Source organism: Clavelina lepadiformis, chromosome 4, assembly GCF_947623445.1.
Source record: "Clavelina lepadiformis chromosome 4, kaClaLepa1.1, whole genome shotgun sequence".
Lineage (NCBI taxonomy): Eukaryota > Metazoa > Chordata > Ascidiacea > Aplousobranchia > Clavelinidae > Clavelina > Clavelina lepadiformis.
The window spans coordinates 20,099,675-20,113,950 of NC_135243.1; the positions used below are offsets into that span (position 1 = coordinate 20,099,675).

The 14,276-nt window shown below is 37.8% G+C and overlaps 1 protein-coding gene across 1 annotated transcript; it reads right to left on the minus strand.

Moving 5' to 3' along the window:
- Nucleotides 1–1,870: 1,870 nt before the first annotated feature.
- On the minus strand, nt 1,871–11,689 carry LOC143452217 (uncharacterized). The gene is made up of 2 exons (XM_076953102.1): nt 10,020–11,689; nt 1,871–3,376 (listed from the first exon to the last, which is right to left on the minus strand). Exons 1-2 carry the CDS (start codon nt 11,623–11,625, stop codon nt 3,231–3,233), a joined length of 1,752 nt encoding a protein of 583 aa, XP_076809217.1. The 5' UTR covers nt 11,626–11,689; the 3' UTR covers nt 1,871–3,230.
- Between the last annotated feature and the right edge of the window lie 2,587 nt (nt 11,690–14,276).

Sequence of the window (14,276 nt, forward strand, 5' to 3'; positions counted from 1 at the left end):
GTACCATAGCGTTATGCATATAAAAGTCTTTCTGCATTGAACCCGATGCAAATTGACAGCAACATATGGCAATCAAAGGCCACTGAGCATGATACGCGGACGATTCTAAGGATTTTGAATTTTTTGTTCCAAATGCATAAAATATTTATTTTCTATAACAATCACTTAATTCTCTCACGTCAACGTCATTGTTTGCTCGCGATTTTCGGAGCAACTGATTTGTTTTCGTTTCAATAAAATGCGTGATGAGCTGATAACCTTCTTTAACGGATATAAATGACAGTATTTACACTCATTTTGCGCATGTTAGTGGCTATTGTCTTAAATTTGAAAAGCTTACCAGCTTTCGGCGTTAAAATTTTCCATATGAGTTTTTCGATGACAGGTATAAAATGCTCTTTTTTTGAGTGACTTATGTTTAATATATTACGATAAATTTTATTGATTATTATGATGACGATCACCTATATGGGCTGCATATCTTCATCAAATTGGCAGATTTTTTATTTTGATCAGCCACCTTCTTTTCAACAACTTTAATTTTTAATTCTCTGTGATGGCACGTTATAAGATAGTTTATTAATACAATCGTTCTTAATTGAAATTGTTTTGGTGGCTCTCATTTTATGCGCTTTTGTTTTCGAAATCAAAATCACTCCCAGACCCATTCCAGCAATTAATGCGATTTTTGTTTGTCAGTTTCTTTATCTCTGTTATAAGACTTAAAGAAACATATTCAGAGATTTGGCCGATACATTTTCTCCTATCAAGTCCACGTATAGACTCTCATCATCACAATTTGTATTTGCTATAAATAGAAGTTCTGTTTACAACAGTGACCGAAACAGTCGAAACCCTCGATGTGCTTTTGCTCTTGCAAACCAATCTAGGAATAAATTTGGTCAGCTAGCTTCTTAGATACTGTTTTGTGTGAAGTATTGGTGATATCATTCTGTAAATCGCTCTTTGGTCGTCATGAACTACGCTTAATAGTAGTTCACATAAAGCATGTGCTGATTTGGTGAATGTACTTTGAATATGTTTTACTATCCGCTCGGGTCTGATTATGTAGACAATTTGAACCTGTGTAGTGTACAGTTTACTTTGTTGTAACAATTTCATAACTGATTTATCGTACATTGCGGCCGAATCAAACAGGTTACGCCAGGAGATCCCAACTTGTCGAGCTCGTAACCTTTTAAACGGAACGATACCTTAGTTAGTCAATATCTGAATTTCATGGAAACAGGGAATGCGATGACACATCAAATAGCCTACTTTTTTAGGAATGTAAGGACTTAAAAACAAAAAGAACCCGCTTCAAGAGACCAATAACATGTTGCAGGACCTCACCCTTCATCAACTCTTTGAATGCATTCTGCGCATGCTTGCCGCTCGCTTCGCTTGCCACTTTCAAGTATCATGTTTAGAATAGAATACAGGTTTACGTAAATCAAACTGATTCAAGTGCTTCATCCGTGATTACTGAAATTATTTTCCACCAACACCAAAAACAAAAACACCACCACACAGAACGCAAAACTGAAAAGGTACAAAGTGTACGACATGAGATTTCTTGACCTTTCTTGACATTCCGGCATGCTCAGTATGCGTTTTGCGTGCACTTGAAGCGTGTGTTTAAGTTAAATGCTACGTGGATCGTTTGAAGCCTCTGAAAAAGTATTTGATTCGGCTGTGCATTGCTAACATACTGTCTTCCTAATTGGCTTAAACCCGAAGAGAAACTTGGAGTGTAGTACACATTGTTGTTGGGGTAAAACGTATGTGCAGTATACCAAACCGTTTTGGTTATCTTCTGTAACCTATATTATAATACTGAGCAATTCTAATTATGCCTACAGCCATAAAGTACAGCACTAACCGATTGCTTTTATTCAAGTTTCTTTGTTGAGATATGATAATTGGAATAATAATAATAATAAAACAATAATTTTAAATTGAAAACGAAATACGACAAAGACAAAAATGACAAGATCAGCGAAAATAGTTCACTTCATAAATGGAAACTTGAAAACCGATGCAAACAGAACCCAAATTGGTTCAATATAATCAGTGATATGACCAGCGATCACTGAAAAGGCGATGACTTGGAGACACATAAAAATGTTGAAATAGCTTGTCAAATTGATGCACAGATTCGTAGTGTAATAAGTGAATGTGCAAATAACAACGGGAATGTAACGTGTGTTTGCAACTGTTAAATATCAACAAACTATCAATGCTCCGGTCAAATTTTTTTCCAACGATTTTGAACATCGCCGACAGCTTGCTGATTGACCTGCGTCATAAGTGACCTCTAAAATCAAGCGTGGCATTTTGAAATTCAGCAGCTACAACAATCATATCTAATGTTGTTGTTTAATGATTGTGAACAAATAGGTTTTTGCGGGGAAAATACGTTGAAAAAATTACCCCAATAGCATTATAAATATTTTTAATGCGCAGTGAATATTATACTTGTTTCAATCGGCAACAAATCTAACCGTCAAACACAATTTCATCGTCGAGTGGTCGTTTTCAAAACAATAGATTCATTGTTTGGCCCGGGGTACGTTGGCTCCGTTGTTCTTAGCGGTTTTAGGAGAAAGGCCCCGCAGCGTCCTCTGTTACTTGGTGTGTGACCAGAATAATCTTGGTAAGTATGCGCTAAACCGATACGAGCGCCGACCTAGCTTAATTAATATCGTTTCGGCCGAATGATTTATGGGACGATAACCACATAAGCAGGGATTAGAGCGACGTGCCAGCGAAGATCTAACGCCTACCACCTTGCGTTTTAATGTCCTGTTATACCAGTACGCTGTTCGACTACATTTCTATTTTTAGTTTAATCACGACCTTGCACCTTTCTAGGTTTATGTCAAGATCATGATTATTCAAGCTATTTATGCCTTTTATGTTTCTGGTATCACAGTTTACGCACTAATTTACCCCATTTTCGAGTGAAACGTAAAATACAACAGTGTCGATTTCGTAAAAGGTTTTTTTGCTTCACCTGGGCCGTCCAGTTTGGCGGCTTATAGCAGGTAAGGGCAAGTAGTGAACGCAGTAATGGCAAGAATTACAAGTTATTCAAGCAAACTCTTTCGTGCAAACATAAACAATTTTCGCCGCATACTGCCATCTCCGAAAAGTTCGCAGAAGTGCTCAGTGACTTTCACTTGTCTCTCTCCGAATAGATTTGCTGCCACCTGGCGACTTTGCTAAGTTTACATTGCGCATGACTTGGTGTCGTAGTATCCATTGGAATAACCAGGGATAGCGGTTGGCATCGCCGGATACGGTGGTTTTCTGTCCATTCCGTTTACAGAATATGGATCCATTTCACATTCAGTTTTAAACTTCATGGCAGATGCTATAAGCAAAAAAATGAGTGTTTAATCACCAAATACTTTAAGAAAGTTTAAAAACCTGTAATATTTTACCCCACTTAGTTACAGTAAAATCAAATAATGTTTTAAAATATGTTTATTAACTGCAACGGTTAATGTATTGACAATGCATTTATGCAACCTCAATTTTTATGTGTAATTTCTCTTAGAATTTTGCCTTAGTGTTATGTCAAATGAATGAGTAATCTGAGTTTTATGCATCAAAAACATTACTTGTGAAGCCAGAAAACAATTAATCAACTTTTATACCTCCAAAGTCAGGGGCTTTTGGGTAAAAATCGTTTTGATCGAACTTGTAACATCTATAATGCAAGACCACCCTCTTATCAAAAAATTCTAAATTTTCCGTTCGCATGTTAATCTCCTTTTAAAGATGATGAACGACCGACACAGAAACTTAGACGGGCCTGCTTTATAACATTGCGTTTTGGCGTCTAATCGCATATCGAACCGATCTCACGATTTATAGCTTAGAGTGGTGCCAGATCACAGATGAAAAAGGTCACTAAGCCGAGGATTTAAACGTATACCCGACAACTTGGAGAGGGAAACACCGATCATTTGCGATAAATGTAAATGAATTTTGGCCCTCTTTACACATAGCGTTTTAGAATATGGGTTAAGATTATTTTAAATTATAGGCCTAATAGTTTTTTTTGCTCCATAAACTAATATCAAAACTTCTGCCATGTTTCTTTTCCAGTCACGTTGCGCAGCTAACGATCAAATACAGTCCTATAAAGTTACATACAACAGAAAATACAGCGCGCTCTTTACGAATGTCACGTCACGTCAAAAAATGCTGATCGACGAAGCTTATGAAAAATCGATCGTTTGAGACCTTTGATATTTCGGCTCGATGCTGTGTCACATGTAGGCCGGATTTAGACCAACCGCTTGAAACAGTTGTATAAGCACGAATACTTTCACTACATCCTTATCAACAAAACCACTCCAAACGTGATATTGGTCAGAAGTTTTTCTGTTGGACATTTGCGAAAGTCTACTTCAAACAATAAAACATGATAAAGTTCTTGACTGAAGCGTTATCCGAATTTGATGACTTGGTTATAAGACGTCCGGGCCTAGTTTTCCACGTCTTCCGCTTATTTTAAACGGTTTCCTCGCCGCTGGATTAATTAAACTCGATCTAGTTGCTGTGGAACACGATTTGACCCTAAAATAACGTCTTTTTGACGGCGAAATTAAAATGGGTGTTTCTGAGATCTTTTTAAGGTCGAATCCCAGGCCATGGCCAAAGATCACAACAACGGTTACATCTCCATACCGCCAAGCTAGAGATTTTGGTTTCCTAATTTTGGCAAAATTTAGAACGTCGCCTGCCGGGTTTGTCACGGCTCCTCCCTGGCAGGTCATTCGTCATTATTCTTACGAATAGCGGCCCGACGTCGTTGTCCTGTCACCTGCGATTCTAAATGGGACAAAAACAAGACAAGTTCCGTCGGCCAACGTCGGATTTTCGCCGAGGGCGTACCAACCAAGTCCAACGAATTTTTTGATTTCTGATAACCGTTAAAGAAACTATAAACAATCAGGGCGTACGACAATTTCACAACGCTATGGTCAAACAAAAGCTAATGTCTTTTCTATAACTCGGTGGATATACGTTATGCGTCGTTATGTGGTCGTTTTGTGTCGATAACGCAGGCGGAAACTAGGGTGAAATTTGTTTGTTTAACCTAATACAGAAGCGATTAAAATCTTCCTGGTACTGAAAATTGACATTGCAAAACGCCGTTGAATATGTAGAACGATAAATAAAAAATAAAAATTTGTTTTGATAACGAAGGTTATCATTTTTAGAAGCGGAAAAATTTGTAACTTTAGTATTTTGCAACGGTGTTGTTCAAATCTGCGCCTGTTATAAATTTGAAACTATTTACCAAACAAGAACCTGAAAGCTTGCATGTTTGGGCCCAACAAACATTACATACTTGCTTCCATTTTCGTAACAGGTACGGCCTTTCATAGCTTCATAGCCAGCTTGTTGATGAGTCAAATAGCGATACACATACGGCGATGATCTTTATCTTTTACTAATTATTTGCTGCTTTCAGCACCAACAACGATCGTCAGTTATTTTAGATAGTGCGGGAATACTTTTTTCCGAGAAAAGGTCGGTCTCGAACCCTAAAGCTTGCGCCGTGGATTTTTACCATAAAAAGCGATTATCTGTTTCTTATTGCGATGTTTCAAGTTACAGAAGTGCGGGAGAAAAGCGTTAAACGTTTGAAGAGAAACGTTTAGTCAATATTGAGCGTTGCCGTTGCCGGCATTAAATCTTGTATGACAACAGTTCATTTGCCAAAGTATGCGCTGTTATTCGATTTGGTAGTTTTACTACGTCTGAACAAGGACATACTTCAACAATTTAATGATATGATACGCCCTTTTCAGTACCAACAGCGTTTTTAAGCCATAATGTAAGGTTTCTAAATGCTGGCTCAAAAACCTGTAAACACGCCTTTGCGAGTGATGTTTCTTGCAACTTTAATGAACTACACGTAAAGCTACGCCTGTAACAGAAATCGTTCTTTGAAGAGTTGCCTTGTTGGCTATGGATCACTCGTCCGTGAATGTTACAGTACACAAGAGGAAGTTAGTTACCGATCGTTTACTAATTTATCGCTTACGTGGCTAGAATTATGATGCAACATATTTAATCGGCAATAAGTCCAATTTCTCCAGTTGCGTTTTGTTCACGTTTCCCCACGTGTATTTCTACGTCTTTATTTTAATTGGTTGTTGAAACAGTTTTGGCGTTTAGTGGACGGTCACGTTTCAAATTAATCTTATTACACTAAGAGACTAAAATAGAATTGAATCCATGTTGATGATAGAGATAGAACAAGCAAATAAACTGGTATCGGTTTTTACTTAAAGATTCAGATGATCAAAACCGTTATAAATTTCATAACGTGGGGTTTGCGTAATATCCAGTAAAACTTGACAAAAATATCTTCTTTGTTAGATTAATTAGAAAAATTTCTTGAAAATTTCTTATTACTTGAAAACGTTAATGTGACAGATAAATGACTGATATCCTGCTTAAAACCGCTAAATCTTTACACACTCTTATGAACTTTGCGAATATTTCGATTGAAAATAAGAAGTAGATTCTTTCACAACAGGATTAACTATTGCGTCAATTGTTATCGCGGCATCGCAGACAAATTTTGACAACGTGTGGAAGTCGGATCCTAAGTATGTGTCGGGCAGGAAAACAAATTTTTCCTATGAGATTTCTTCTGAATAAGTAATAATAATAAAAAAAGATGTCGAAAAGCCCAAACCTATCACAGTATCGAGCATGTAATAACAGAAAACACTTGCAGTGATTTCCTGAAAGTTTAATCTTGGGTAATATGATATTGTAATACCAACGGCCAAACTAATAGACATTGTAACGTTCTTTGTTTAGCCGGGTTATTTGCAGATTAAGCATCTTTAGGCTTAAGATCACATCGTCGCTATTGTCTGACAAGTCCAACTGGTAAACCATTTGAGCAAGTATCTTTGCAAATTATTACGTGTCAAAAATGACGAGAAAATTAGATCGCTCTGGTAAATATTGTGGCGGTTTTGCCTACATATTACCAGGCCAGCCTGACGCCCAGCAAAGCACATGGCGTTTTGCGGTGGAGTCCGTCCACATTGTTCAGTTGCTGTGTGAGACGGGGAACTTGTTTATGTGAATTTTCCGAAAAATTAAGCCGACCTTCGGTACAAAAACATCAAATTATGAATGAAAAGCTAAATATTTTCAGCTTAATTGTAACCTCCGTTTAACGCGGACGCTCAAAAGCGAAATATCTAAAGCATGACAAGAGATTTGACAGATATAACCTCACGGCGGTAGCCTCACTAAAAACAACCTCATTTGAGAGCTGGCCAGTAATACTTTTGTAACGTTAAGAAGCGTATTAATAACAACCGTTTGGCATCTATTGGATTATATCACGTTGTTACGGCATTACTGTGTGTAAACTAGACGGGGGCAAGCGAATACCACACGCGTTAATAAAATCCGCTTTAACTTTTTTCGTGTCATTTACTTGTCACATTGGCTGCATCAACCACACATTCAGCCTGACGCTGCTTTGGTTTGGGAAAAATTGTCTGACTTCTGTTAGCGTGTCGCAATTATTGGTTTTATTTCGAAACCAAGTAGGGTGGCATAGATAATGTGAAGCCCTTGAACAAGAAAATATTTAGGCATTGTCGTAATTGCCCTTGTAAACGATTGCAATTTTTGATAATCGTCGAAAAGACCGGGAGTGCCCTTTCCTAAGACCTCTTTGTGCCCAGTTTTTAAATGCTTAAATTTTATGGAAAATCCCGTAATTATGAATTGTACTGACGTATATTTCCAAAGTGAGCCACAATGACTAGCTTTCGGACGCTGAATGGCCAGCAACCAAATGAAATTGCTTAAGTTAAGGAAAACTACGATTAGGGATTAAAGCATTTTAAAGCACGATAGACGTTACAAGCAAAAATTATGTCAATAATCAAAATGTTGATTTGCGTTTCTTTGAAATAGATTCTCGAAGCCAGATCGAAACAAAAAGAGAAAAACTCACCAGCTGTGACAGACGATAATTTTCGTGATTTATTGTGTGTAAACGCCATAGAGTATAATTAACGGGAAAGCGTAGTGGTGTAATAGCATTTAATCGTTGGGTTTTAACCAATATTATTCGGCTTTTTTCTATCACTGATGAGGAAATAATTATAAAACGAGCAATTTATTACGTCATAATAACATTTTATGACTCATCGCGTCCTTACGCTGTAATATGTGTCACTACCACAGGGAAAAAAGCAAAACACAGATTCTCATACGCTTTTTTGGGAAGCGAAATTTAGCATTTTTTCCACGTTTCTTCAAAACAATTATTGATACCACCTCAAATGTTGATCAAAAAACTAGAAAAATATTTAATGCATAAACTTCGCAGCCGCGTTGGCGCACGGTGAGACGCTTTGTTATGTTACAACTGCCACTGTTTAAGATAGCGACTGCCACGACAGAACGACGCCAGAACCCGATTGAAAATGAGATACTTATCTGGTCGCATCTTAATCAATTTACCTCATGGGAGAAGATATGCACGGGTGTATGAACGATTTGCGAGCGACGAAGTCGGAAAAGATTTCAGTTATTTAATTTAATTGTTTATTGTATGATTTTAGAAGTTGTTTTTACAAAATCCTGGAATCTATTTTCAGTTGAACTATAACTTTAGTTAATATAATGAAGTATTTTTTTCAATAATATTTTACTAAAATAAGTGCTCATGATAGGTTATATTGTGGTAGAGTTAATGTTGTTATTTGCAAAGAAAAAATTAAATCAACAAGATTTTTAAAAAATAAAATAAAAGGAACTTAAACAAAAATTAAATCCCATGTAAAATGTAAACGACGCTACAAACCTACATTAAAAATAAGCCTGAAGTTCGCATTGGACCTCCCTGATACGAGAAGCATCGTTCCCTTTAATGCTAGACTCAAGATTACAGATTTAGAGAGCGCCGACATGACCTTGCAAACGTCAAGTGTGTAATTAAAATTTTCCACGCGAAACTCCGTACTATCCCACCGAGCAACGCTTAAATATGACACCGCCCACCTAACCAAAAATTTGCAAAATGTTTCATAAATCGCCTCTACACATGAAAATGTTTTCAACCTCGCTCTCGGACAAATTTTGAGTGCTAAGTGGCCGATGCAGACTTCAAACAAAAATAAACAAAGAGTAAAAAGATTGATAAGATTAGGAGATTAGACATATTTAACTCAAGTATTTTCATACGAGTGTCGCTATAAATCTACCTCCATTTCTATGGTTATTTAGGAATTTATACTCAGTTAATAAGAAACAACTATGTTATTTTAACCGCAAATCCATTTAACACAATCTTTATTAACTCGAATAAGACCGATACGAAAAGGCGAAAGTGATATAATCCAGACACGAAGTACTGTTAACTTATAGCTGGTACGTTTGAATAAATGCCAGTAATGGGCTTTAGGTTTGTAGTTTGGTTAAGTTTTGTCCATTGTTGAGATCGTTTGCGATAAAAAAGTATCAATTACTATTCGGTGGGGAAATTAATTTCACACTTCAATGCGTCATTCGTTCATGTCGCGTTGCTTTTCCAAAAACTCGCTTACATCAGTGTGACTACTTCCAAAAGTTCTGGACAACAACAAGTTCATCCTCAAATTTAAGGCTGCAATCTATCATTTGATCTGCTATCACATAAATAAGTTTTTTAATTTTTTCACAATTAATCATTTTTGACTCTGAGTCACCTTGACGAAAAGTTCTTTTTGATCAACGCTAAATTTGGCACTGGCCGGTTTTCAGCCAGTTTGTTTACCTATATAGTTTGCTAAAGTTTTATCTTCAACGCCAAACCCCTATACATGATCTCAATTGTTTTGCAACGTGTATGCGAATATGCATTTTGTGTTAGAATCATAAAATTCGAATGCTGTTCGAGGTCGCATAAAGCAAAATTGCATTGCAAAAAGCAATGCTTAAAGTAAGTAAGCATTTGTGTGAAAGTCGAATACCTTCGTATGCAAGGTGTCCTTCTCTTGCAGATGGATAGAAAGGATGGTAGTCCATTCTTTGCACCGATGCCGGATTTGCGTTCCCGTTTATCATTGGATGTCTGTGGCCATCCGGAAATCTGTTGTGTATCGCCGAATTTGATCCCGTGTAAGTCCCGTGCGATTGAGTTGTTGCGCCGGGCCAGCTGAACATTGATCCCGGGGAGTAATGTTGGTTTGAAGCGGTCAAGCTGGCTGGTGAAACTTGAGCCGGGGTGTTGCATCCAGTAGAAACTTCACCACAGTTTGAAGAAAACTGATTTTGATGCGGAGGGGATTGAGGCGTTCCACTTTCTTTCGGGGTAATGGTTGGTGACGTCGTCTGAGGGCTTGTTACCCCATTAGCAGTGATAGCAGCCCCGTGTGCTAGAAAATGGGCGTGCGCAGATGCGGCGGTCGCCGGATCAAAGCCAACAAAGTTCTGCCTATGATGCACAGGGGGTGCCATTGAGCCATGTGTCATCCCTGGGGGTCCAAACATTTCGGGTGGCGGTCCGTAGCCTTGTGGACCAATTAACCCTGGCGCACCACTAAAAATTCCGTATGGCGTTTTCATGGCTTGGCATTTTCTTCTGAAGCCTCGAGGGCGTCGTCGAAAAGATCCCTCTTCGAACATGAACTCGCTAGCTGGGTCAATGGTCCAATAATGTCCCTTTCCCGGCCTACCTAGTCCCTTCGGCAATTTAATAAAGCATTCGTTTAGAGATAGATTGTGTCGAACTGAATTTTTCCAGCCTTGATATGAACCTCGAAAGAACTCGAATCGTGTTTGTAAAAAGTTGTAAATTTCACTCAGAGTAAGTTTTTTCGCTGGTGAACTCTGAATAGCCATGACAATCAGCGCTATATAAGAATATGGCGGCTTTTCTGGCCGTCTGTGGCCTCCTACTGCGTTACCGTTGTCATTCTTTTTCACGGGGCCGTTCATTCCGTCACTACCCTCTTCCTCAGTACTTGGAGGTGTTTCGGGACCAGCCCCTATAGAACCCATGCTCAATGGGTGGTCTAATGTCCCGTCGATATTGCTGCCGTCAGATAACGTAGAACTGTTGCCGTCATTTGCCGTTCCATTTGCATCTATGCTGTTGTTATTATTGTTGGCGTTTTCGTTTCTAATGTCATCTACGGGCAATTGCGTGGGGTCCACGGTGTTGGGTGACTGCTGAAGGTGGGTGTGATTGGGAAGCGACTGGGTTTGGGTTAAATGGGCGCCGTTTAGGGCCGGTTCGCTGCTGGATGGTCTGGTAGGCGTGGAGATATCGTTCTTTGGGATCTGACGAACATCCTGCATATGATTGTGTTGGTTGAATCCGTGAACATTCGGATGATTTTCCATTAGTTGAGCGTGATGAGCAGAGCCTGAGGGAAAATAGGGAAACTGCGCGGAGACGGCGTGGTGGTTGCCTATGTTATAATTTTGTCCCAAATTTGGTAGAGATCGTTGCTGACTGAGCTGGGGGTGACCCAGGTGCTGCGTACTCGAATGACTGAAGCGAGATTGGTAGAAGTCGACCGGACTAAGAACTCTTCCATGATGTGCTGCCACCTCCATATTAGATGTTGCCATAATACATAGAGGATTAAAATATTGAAAACAAAATCTGCTTAAATCTAAAATAAAAAAGAACCAACGCTGTAAATGCTGATTTGCTATTTCTTGGGATAACTTTTTCAATCCCATTGTAAACGACTATTTATTAATATTAAAAATAGTTTAAAAAGGGGGTTTTGCAAATTTTGTGCCAGATAAATTTTTCTTTCGTTTGGAGTGATTTGTCTTCTTGTAACAAACATTTCCTGAACGTTTTGCTAGCCTTTAATAGGTTTAGCTTTCACAAACCACGTTTACAGTAAATTATTGGCAAAACGTTTTTTTATGGTGAAGTGGGTTACAAAAGTGCTGCATTAACCTTTAAGTTCGATCAACCTTTAGGCTTAAACAAACAAAACTTTAACCGTAAATAAATATACAACCCGTGTTATTTTGAGCGACGATATTGAAACTTTACAATTTTGGGATCCATTTGTACTTGTAGGCACATTTCTCAAGTAAATCTTTTTAAAAGTCAAGTTTTAACTGCTACCAAAACAAAATGCAGACACTTAAACAAGCAATTTGTACAGCAATTTTACAGCCAAGGTTGCTTTTATACATATTTTTCTTACATTTTATCAAACCACATAAACCAGGTAGTCAAAAACATATTCAATTTAATGAACAGGACTTATAATTGTGTCCATACTTAATTATAACTTTAAAGATTACGATATACCGCTAAGCAAGTAAACAGCATTTATACCTAAGTAACAGCTCTATTTTGAGTTTATATGCCGACAAAGAAGTCTTTGAGGTAAACTCAGCTTTCCTGCTGTCAGGATTTCTTCAACGATCTGAAGACATGCTTATAAATAATTAATATAGCCTTAAAATTTTTGCAGATGAAGATTATGAAAACGATAACTTTCGGTTGTTTTTGGTTTGCAAATTATTTTACTGTTCCTACTAAAACTAAGCACCATTTTCATCAAGGTTATAGGATTAATAATCAAAAGTTTTTGCATTCTCGATGAGAAAACATTTTTAAGCAAAAATCTTAGTATTTGCAATGACATTTCCGCAAACCCATTTTGCACCATTTTATAACTTGCTTGCCAAGAAACATCCTTACTAATGTTTAAAAGATTTAAAACCATTCTACTATTAAATTAAAGGGTTATGTTTTCAAAATATGCATTGAAACTTTCCACTGTATGACCATACAATATAGTTCTAATATAGGCCTACCACAGATACATCAAAATATTCAGGAGGCCCTGTCTATCTTATCACGACATATACATACTAGGAAAGCATCTACATTTGCTACCCTATTAAGTCTAATTGATAGCTGGCCTCAGGCTGATAAAGAAGCCTAGCGTAGTAATTAATTAGCGATGATGCTTTCTCCTTTACGGAAACGATTAGCGAGTTGGTCACGCTCAGCGTCCACTCTTCCCGTTGACCTTCAATGTCCGCGGCATCATTTAGACTGAACTTAGTGTGCGGACATCCTACTTTTCACTAGATTTGACCAGGGAAGAAAGTGATAATTTACTGCTGTCGCCAAAACTTTTCTGGCGCCGGTGACACCGTGTCCTCGTATCTGGCTTGGCAATTTGCTTAACAGGGGTTGATAGTCGCTTGGCGGACTGTTAATAATTGCTACCTTACCTCATTTAATCTGGATAATTCGATAAGCACATAGCTTCAGTAAAGAACTGTGTTACGTAGTTAAATGCCTGGTTATTTTCACTACTAAAACACCAGTTATCGATGTTTCGTATGCTTATTGTGACGTAACAATTACATAGCAACGATTACGCACTTGCGTAATAAACGTGAATGATGTCAAAACGTTATTTAATAATCATTTCTTCATCGGATATTTATATCGCCGTAACTTTTGTCGTTAATTATATCGATAAATCTTAATGAACCTATTAAGCTTGAACCTTCAACCGCTCTTGACAAGTTTTGCTATTCGATTAGCAGCGTTTACTGTCTGGAAAAAATGGTGGGAAATGTCAATACCCTTCGTTTTCTTAAACAATTTTTCCGTTTCCTTCTAAATTGCTGCTAATACTTGCGTCTTATAAACGCTAGCTTATTGCCTGGTTTATGACGATACTTCTAAACCCCCACCCTAATATAAAAACAGTTTTTGCAACCACGTCTCACGGTTAGGGTGGCCTTAACGCGTCGGTATTTCATAGTTTTACTTCGATGGGTATATCGTTTGCGGAAGACTGGATTTTCAGGTCGCTTACGGGTGTATCAGGCCTGGATTAAGATCACCATGTCTGGAAAGTATCTAGACCACCGAGGTTGTTGAATGAAATCGTTAAAGTTTTGAGATAACAGCCTAACCCATACTGGAAGAAACCAATTCCGCATTTAGCCTATTTTTACGGGTCGCACTTAATTTATTTTGATTTTTACTCGGTAAAAAGGTTTTATTTGAGCGATTTTGTACTTTTATGACTTATTTCAGTACGGAAAATAATTCATTTTTGTCATTTTTAATCGGTTGGGAGTTTTTATAAAAATAATTTAGCAGATATTACCATATACTACTTCTCAACCTATGAGAACATTAATCTTGCATTAGTGCAAACAAAATAATGAAAACTGCAAATAAATTCCCAAAAAATCATCCTCCGTTCTCCATGCTTGAGTGT

Excerpts from the sequence above, each read along its gene's own strand:
- LOC143452217 (XM_076953102.1), bottom strand. The coding sequence starts at position 11,625 with ATGGCAACATCTAATATGGAGGTGGCAGCACATCATGGAAGAGTTCTT. Across the intron at positions 3,377-10,019 it reads AGGACACCTTGCATACGAAG|CATCTGCCATGAAGTTTAAA; the intron begins GTATTCGACTTT and ends TTTTGCTTATAG.